This window comes from Pterocles gutturalis, unplaced genomic scaffold, assembly GCF_000699245.1.
Source record: "Pterocles gutturalis isolate BGI_N339 unplaced genomic scaffold, ASM69924v1 scaffold30105, whole genome shotgun sequence".
Lineage (NCBI taxonomy): Eukaryota > Metazoa > Chordata > Aves > Pterocliformes > Pteroclidae > Pterocles > Pterocles gutturalis.
In genome coordinates this window covers 1,364-9,589 of record NW_010144261.1, presented here as the reverse complement: position 1 = coordinate 9,589, position 8,226 = coordinate 1,364, and the positions used below count along the sequence as shown (strand labels likewise).

At 55.0% G+C, this 8,226-nt stretch overlaps 1 protein-coding gene across 1 annotated transcript in view; it reads left to right on the top strand.

Moving 5' to 3' along the window:
• PALD1 (phosphatase domain containing, paladin 1) overlaps positions 1-7,309 on the top strand; it is a gene marked incomplete at its 3' end in the record, with an annotated part of 8,846 nt that extends 1,537 nt beyond the window's left edge. The window contains 13 exon segments of the mRNA XM_010085056.1: positions 1-35; positions 621-668; positions 671-774; positions 860-956; positions 1,054-1,158; positions 3,978-4,073; positions 4,258-4,392; positions 5,025-5,141; positions 5,233-5,412; positions 6,093-6,290; positions 6,416-6,556; positions 6,955-7,026; positions 7,169-7,309. The exon segment at positions 1-35 is cut by the window's left edge and continues 17 nt beyond it. Coding sequence (XP_010083358.1) covers positions 1-35; positions 621-668; positions 671-774; positions 860-956; positions 1,054-1,158; positions 3,978-4,073; positions 4,258-4,392; positions 5,025-5,141; positions 5,233-5,412; positions 6,093-6,290; positions 6,416-6,556; positions 6,955-7,026; positions 7,169-7,309 — 1,469 coding nt within the window.
• Positions 7,310-8,226: the final 917 nt, after the last annotated feature.

The following is an 8,226-nucleotide window of genomic DNA, read 5'->3' as shown; positions in this document are numbered from 1 at the left end:
AGGAGCAGTTTGATGCTTTCATCCTCTTCCTCAGGGTGAGCTGAGCGAAGGCACCCAGTCCATGGGGCCACACTGGGTTGGGATTTACTGGTTCAGCTGAGCAAGGATGCCATGTTGGGGAGCATGACCCCCCCGAGAGCATCTTCTCCTGCTCTGGGCTTGACACTGCCCGTTAGAGGAAGCCTGTGCCCACGGTTGTGTCCCATTCTTAAGCCCAGCTGCTTGTCCCTACCCCTGGCTGGAGGTGACCATCCCTTGCCACCTCCTGGCATCCCTGTGCTGTTCCCTGAACAGGTTTGGGAGAAATGATCAGGATTTGTTGCAAAGGCTTTCCATGGTGGGGCTTCTATTTAGCCTGAGAGTTTTCATCTCAGCGGCTTGGTGGTGGGGACATGTCTGGTGGGGTGGACAGGCTGGTGGCAGCTGGGGTGGTATGGGGAGGCAGAGGATGGACCACCTGTTGTGTTGTCCCAGTCCATCCGTGCTGTCCCTGAGCAAAGGGGAGAAACCACCCACCCTTCTGTGCCTCACCCCCACCCTGGCCGTTGTGGTGGCAGAGCTGGATCTCCTGGCTGTCCCTGTGGTCCCTATCTCTCTGTCGCTTCCTCTCTCCCTCCCAGGAAAGCCCCAGCCTGCTGCTGCGGGACCCTAGCAGACCCCCGCCGGTGTGGTGCTGCTCTTCGGCTGCCAGACCGGTGTGGGCAGGACCAACCTGGCCATGACCATGGGCACGCTCGTCCTCCATCACCACCGAGGAGCCCCCCAAAAGCCCGAGTAAGTCGGGCATCCCCCAGGGCTGGGCTTGGGGGATGCCCATGCCCCCCGGAGCGGATTTGATCTCCTTCTCCTCCCACCCCAGCTTCCCCCACCTGCCTAAAACATCTCCCAGGGAGCGGCTGCGGGTCATCCAGACCTTCATCGAGATGGTCCCCAAAGGCCAGCAGATAGTCGAGGAGGTAAGGGGGTGCTCAGTGGGGTGGCTAGGAGGTGGTGAGGTTGGTGTCCCCCCCAAATAAAGGCTCGCTGAGCGGCTTTCCGCTTGCTCCTTGCAAGGTGGACGGAGCCATCGCATCCTGCTCGGAGATGCATGACATGAAGGAAGCCATCTACGAGTACAAGAAGAAGCTGGAAGGGATTGGGGAGGACTACCAGATCCAGGTACGGTCATTCCGGGGATTGATTGGATGCAAGCTGCCTGCTCTCCACTGGGCAATTTATCAAGCTGTTTTTTTGTGCGGCAATGAGAAAAAAATGTAAATTCTCAAAATCCCAGGCTTCCTGTGAGCTGTAAATTTCCCAAGGATGTGAGACCTGGAAGGTTGTGGTGCTTCTTTTTTTTTTTTTTTTTTCTTTTTTTTTTTTTTCTTTTTTTTCCTTTCTTCTTTTTTTCTCTAATCATTGAAGAGCCATAAAACAGTGCAGGCTGGGATTTGGGGGAAAACTGGCTGTTTTGGGCTTCACCATTGCTTCTGGCAGATGACCTTGGGGGCAAATAGTATCTTGTGCTCTGGTTTTGTCAGCTCCAAAATTGGAGAATTGATACCAGCCTTGCTGGGAAAAGTCCTCGGGAGTCAGTAGGGATGGTTGCTTTGAGGTTTTCCTACAAATATTCAAGTCATTCAAGGTCAAGCTTTCCTATCTGCAGTTTTTTGGTTTTTTTTTCCTTTCTCCTTTGCTTTGAAAAGCCATTGGGATGGTTTTCCACTCTGGAAAGCTGCAGTCTCCCATGTCCAACTGGGGGTCTCCTCACCAGACGATGGAGGGATGGATGGATGGTGAGAGGATGCTGAGGTGGAAACTCTGCCCCAATCCCAGCCTTTTTGAAGATTAATTTTCCCATTTGCATGCAGAGTAGTGCAGAGTAGAAGTGCTGGGGCTGATTGTAAAAAAAAAAAAAAAAACCACCAAACAAAAGAACCCCACCCTCCCCCCCAAAAAACCAAAAAAAACCCCCAAAAAACCCAAGGCTCTGTCTCTGTCTGGCCAAATGAAATAGTCTGGAGCAGAAAAGCACCACTATAGTTATTCATCTTGAGGGGAAAAGAAAACATATACTGGCAAACCCCATGTTTTACCCCCTTTTTAGGGAGGATTTGGGTATGTTTGCTGCTCCTCATGTGATGGCTCTTGTATAGAGTGGGAAGCTTGGGCAGGGGGGATTTTCCTGCTGCTTTGGAGACTTTCCCCAGCTCTTCCCTGCTGAGGAAGGCTGCTCTGTGTCATCCTCAACCTGAGGGGAAACAAACGGCTCGGGGACCGCCATAAATTAGCAATGAGGAGTGTTTATTTGAAATCTGCATGGAGCGAGAGCAGGTTTAAACAATGGCGAGTGGCCAGGAAAATGTACTGGGGCAGGGAGGATAAGGAGGGGAGAGAGGCTGATACTCGGCCATCAAAAAGGAAGGGCTGCAGGTGGTACTGGGGGGGCTTTGCCGGGTGAGCCCGTGGAGCCCCGCTAGATTTTGGGGAGAGAAAGGGCTTTTCTGGGCCTGGAGGGGTGATCCCATGCTGGACCATGGGATTCTGCTCTGTGTTGGGGGTAAAAGTGGAGATTTAAGTCCCCAAGTGCTGGTGGTGCAGGGGTAGGTGCATCCCAGTGCGGGATGCTGAGCCGCAGCCGGACCCCTATGGTACCTGTCTCTGCCTGGTTGAAATGTGGGTGGATGGTTCCACTTATCATCAAAAGTCTATTCATGGGGAATATTAAAGGATTTATTCTGGGTGAGAGCACAGGGCTGTGTTTTATCTCAGCCTGAGGAGGGAGAAGCACAGCAGACCCCGGCATGGCTCCATCCTCCCAGGCTTTGTTTTGAGTTTCCAGAGCAAAGCCCCTCGCTCTGCCTCTCGGTAAATGACAGCGGGACGAATTTATTTTGCGGAGAGCAAATAAATAGTCATGAGTCAGCCATGTCATGTCAGAGATGTTCAAACTTGCTGGTCAAGACCATCCCCGGATGTATACAGCCCCATCTTCTAGGATTTTCTATTGTATCCTGGGCAGGGGGTTGCAATAGACTCTCTGGGGAGGTAGTGATGAAGATGAGGAGGAGGAGAGCTTGCTTGAAGCCAGCTACAGAAGCATCAGGATGCTTCTGGGCATGAAGGGAAAGAGGAGACACTTGGAAATGAAGGATATTGGGGGGCGTGTGGCTTATGTCTCTATTTAATAAGCTCGACTTCCTATTATTTGAGTTTATCTAGCATCACCCATCATTTCGGGGTGTGCCACCTCCCATGAGATGATGCCCCTGCAGCAGGTCCTGGGGGTCTCACTGGGCTTTGACGGCAGCTGGGAGGTCCCCACAAGGTTTCTGGTGTTATCCAGACCGTGGGACTGGGAGGTGGTGTCTCCAGCGGGCTCCCCACATCCCTACCTGTGGCATCGCTGTCACGGTTACGTCCCTCCCCAGGGATGCTGCTCCCTGAGCATCTTGACCAAAGGCCATGGAGGTAGCTGGGGTAGGACCTTGTGTTAACCAACCCCCTCCCCTCGGGTTCGACTCTTCCATTAGGATCTGGACAGTGTATCTCCCTCAAGTCCACTTGGAACCGCTCCCGGCGTGTCCTTGGGCTAAAGGGAAGGTTTTGTTTGAGCTGAAATGCAAATTTATGGCTTTAAACATTGTTTAAGATGGAAAAATCAAAATGTTTACTTAAAATTAAAAAAAAAAAAAGGCAAAAAACCTATTCCAGGTAGGGTTTTGTAGGTTTTTTCCCCTCCATTTCTCATTTGGAAGTGGTTTCTTTCCAAAGTTAGGTAAAGTTAGCATGAATACACAAAAACACCGAGCAGCGTAAACAGCATTTCTGCCCTTTTTTCCTCAAGATCTGCTCCATAAAAAAACTCATACCTCAGGCCTGTTAGCTATTTGTTTATCTCTCTTCTAAGCCAGCCACAAACAAGCAGGTTTGGTGCTTTTTCCATGGCTGCAGGACCGCTCAGCATCGGGCATGACGAATCCTGCCTTTGTTTTCAGGGGAGCAGCACCAAAGAGTATTTCCTCCAGAGGACTTTGCAGAGCCTCGAACGCTATTTCTACTTGATTGCTTTCAACTACTACCTTCATGAACAGGTGAAAAAACCCCCAACCCCCCGCCTTTGCTCTTCTTTTTTTGGCTTCCCCTTACAGTGGGAGGGAAGGGATCTCCTCCTCGGAGTTTCCCAAGCAAATACAGGCGTTTTTCTAGTGGGGTTGTGGGTTGTGTCTGGGCAGGGGGTGTGAACGCAGGCTGACGGCGTGTTTCCCCCGCTGGCAGTACCCCCTGGGCTTTGCCCTCAGCTTCAGCAGGTGGATGTGCCGGCACCCTGAGCTCTACCGGCTGCTGGCGGAGATGAACGCCTCGGAGCTCACTGTCACCGGGGACCTCATCACCAAGGGCATGCGAGTGCTGGTGAGCACCCGTCTGGGTGGTGGGGTGGGGCTGGTGGGTCCTCATTGTCCCCTGGGGAAGGGCACCTTCCTGGGATGCTTGCCCTCCAAGAAGTTCCATGTGTCAGGAGAAACGGGGCTTTCCCTGTTGTAGGGCAGGTGCTGAGTCTTGGGGTTTCCAGCTCTGTGTTGGGGTCTCAGGTCCATTTTGGGGTCTCCAGGCCTATGCTGGGTTCTCAGGTCCAGGTCCTGCTGACATCCTGGGACAGGATGGCCATGTGGCCAGAGAACCCCTGTGCTCATGGAGGTGTCTGACCCCACAGCCCTGGGGTACTGGGATGCTGGAGCACCCCATAATGTGAGCCTGGCCGCAGCGTCACCTTTTGTGGTGCCCCTGGGTGGCTGTGGGAAGGGGACAAGGAGGCCAGGGCTGTTGGTGGCTTGCTGCTATTTTGGCATGGTGGTGTTGCTGCAAGAAGAGCAACTCCCACCTTTGAAATGCAGTCGTGTGGCTTTCAGCCCTGGGTGGCTGGTGTTGGAAGGGTTTGGGGACTTCTCCTGAGTGGGGACCATGGGTGAGAGATTGTAGAGTGCTGGGAACCCCCGTGCAATGCCGGTGGGTGCACCCCTTGCCCAGGCTTTGCTCTGCTGCAGGTGGCAGATGAACGTTTCTGCCCGGATGTGCTGAGCACCGCCAAGGAGATGAGCGTGGCCAACTTCCGACGGGTGCCCAAGATGCACATCTACGGGACAGCACAGCCTAGCTCCAAGGTGAGGGGCACACACCCCGTGGTCTGTAGAGTCGCCTGCACCAGGGAGCTCCCAGCTCCCCTATCACCCTTGCCCACTCCTTCTTCCCTAGACCCTGGGGAATGTCCTGCGGTACCTGACAGACGCCAAGAGGAAGCATGCGCACATTGTCTGGATCAACCTCAGGGATGAAGTGGTTCTGGAAGGGAATGAGCAGATCTATACACTGCGGGAGCCTGGGCAGCTGGAGGAGCTGATCCCTGTGCCTGCTGCCTCGCCCCAGCAGCTGGAGGTGAGCTCCTGCCCTCTGGGGACATGCAGGAGGTGGTTGTGGGGTCTCATCTCCACCTCCTGGGAGCCCTCATGTGTGATGCCCTCAGGGTTTGATAGTCCCTCACCCTCCAGAGCTGCTTGTTTTGGGATTTTTCTTTTGGCAGTGAGGGGCTGTGGTTGGCTCATGCTCTCTGTGTCTGCGAGAGGCTGGGGACAGCCCGGCTGATGCCAAACCAGGTGGTGCACCCGCTCTTTGTGGTACTGCAAAAATAAAGAAGTCCTCCTAACTTCGCTGTCACTGCATAGGAGTTTGCAAAGGCAGAGCAAAGCAGAGATCCTCCCCAAAGAGTTTATAGCATGGCTTGAAAGCCAGGGTAAAAGGCACTCAGGGAAAGGAGAGCAGATATTCCCAGCTGGGCTTCCAGAGGAGATAAGCAGCAGAGGAGTTCATCTGGCAGCAGCAGTGTGGCTACGTGGAGGAGCTGCCCAGGGTGGTGTGAGAGGATGCTCCTGAGATCAAGCATGGTGGGGACTCTGATCCTGGGGAAAAGTGGTGGCAGGGACTTGGGATGGGGATTTGAGCTGGCCGCGGGGTTTTTGGGATGGATGTCAGCCTACATCTGAAAAAAAGAAAAATTAAAATCCTGAAAAAACTAAGAGGAGTGGGTCTTATGGTGAGGGTTTCTTCACCCTCTGCAGAAACTAGAGGCTACCCTGAAGGGTGACCTGCTGAAGTGCCAGAAGTGGCTGGAGGTGTACCTGGAGGTGGAGAAGCAGATGAAGATGTTCAAGAGCTGCCTGACCATGCAGGAGATCTTCAGCCAGCAGAAGAACACTTGCCAGGGGCTGACCTACCACCGCGTCCCCATCCCTGACTTCTGCGCCCCCAAGGAGCAGGTACTCTGGGATGGGACGGTGCTGCTGCCTCTTTCTCAATCCATCCCTGCTCCTGCAGGGTCAATGTTACTTGAGTGCTTGGTGCCACCCAACTCATAAAACCCCCGGGGCTTTGCTCCTGGCAGGACTTTGACCGGCTGTTGGAGGTGATGAAGAACGCCTTGGCTGAAGACTCGCAGGCAGCCTTCGTGTTCAACTGCTCCAGTGGACGGGGGAGGACCACCACGGCCATGGTCATTGCTGTCCTCACCCTCTGGCACTTCAACGTGGGTACCAAGCTCTGCAGCTGGCCCTGGGGAAGCTAAAAGGAGCGTGGGGAGGGCCAAGGTGGGCTGTGAGGGGTGGATGCCCATTTGTTGTCCTCTTGCTGTGCTGAGTATCCAAAATCCTCTGGGAGAAGTGTGAGTGCATCCCTGGAGAGCCTTCATCTTGCTCCCGAGAGCTCCCACCCTGGGATGAAGGGTTAAGGGCAGGAGAGACACGGACCCCCTTGCAGAGCAGATGGGTGTAAAATTTTGGGTTTCTCTGCCCGTGCAGAAGGGAGGTGGAGAATGCCTGGGGTCCTGAGGGGTTGAGTTTGGGGTCTGTGTTTCTGCTCAGCTGTTGGGCTGTGGGGATGCGGCCACGCAGCCCCTGATGGCCCAGTCCTCTCTGACCCTCCCAGGGCATGCCCGAGATGAGCGAGGAGGAAATTGTGAGCGTGCCTGACGCCAAGTACACCAAAGGGGAGTTCGAGGTGAGTCCTTGGGTTGGACCTTGTTTTAGGGTCCCCCTCCTTGCTGCCTTGTTTGGAGGGGCTGGGTCCTCTCCTGGGCAGGGATGGGGTCGAGGCAAGGAGGCACCTGGTGAAGCTCCTGCTGCTTCCACCTGCTCTTCAGGTGGTGATGAAGGTGGTTCAGCTCCTGCCCAACGGTCACCGGATGAAGAAGGAGGTGGACATGGCCCTGGACACCGTCAGTGAGACTATGACGCCCATGCACTACCACCTCCGGGAAATCATCATCTGCACCTACCGGCAGGTGAGCAGTGCCTGCGTGCCCTCCTCCTCGTTGGCACGGGGCTGCCTGGGCCCCTTGCACCCTGGCAGGGCTCGAGGACCAGCCTTGCTGAAGCTGGGTGGTTTCTTGGGCTGAAGCTTTCTGGTGTGTCACCAGAGAGGTGCCAGGACTCCTTTGGTCATGGTCACACAGTGCTGTCCTGCATCCCATCCTACATCCTGCCTGTCTGGTGCCATCCCGCGTCCCACACAGCATCCCGACCATCCAATGCCATCATGCATCCTGCCCAGCATCCGGCCTGTCCAGTGCCATCCTGCTTGTTCCCAGCATCCCACCCATCTGGTGCCACCCCACATCCCACCCAGCATCCTGCATCCCATGCAGTATCTGGGCCATCCAGTGCCATCCTGTAGCCCACCCAACATCCTGCCCATCTGTCACCATTCCACATCCCGCACCATTCTGCATCCCTCCCAGCATCCCGACCCTCCAGTGCTATCCCGCATCCTGTCCAGTATCCTGCCTGCCTGGTGCCATCCCACTTGCTGCCAGCATCCTGCATCCTGCCCAGCTGTCACCATCCCACACCATCCCGAATCCCACCCAGCATCCCACCAGTCCGGCAGCATCCTGCATCCCACCATCCAGCGCCATGCAGCCGGCAGAGGGCAGGGCCATTCCATCCCACTCTACTCCCAGCTCCGATGGCTCCTCCTGGCCTCCGAGCTCAGGACCTGTCCTTGGGAGGGGATGCATCCCTACTCATGCAGGAGGCATCCAGCAGCGAGCTGAGCCCATGGGCCACAGCCCAGTTTTATGTGGGAGCTTCTGTGGAGCTGGTGAAGGGGAGAAAGGATGATTTGGGTTAGTGTTCAGTTGTTTGTTTTTTTTTTTTTTTTAAGCAACTCTTTCATGGGGCCTCGGAAGGCCTGAGCTCG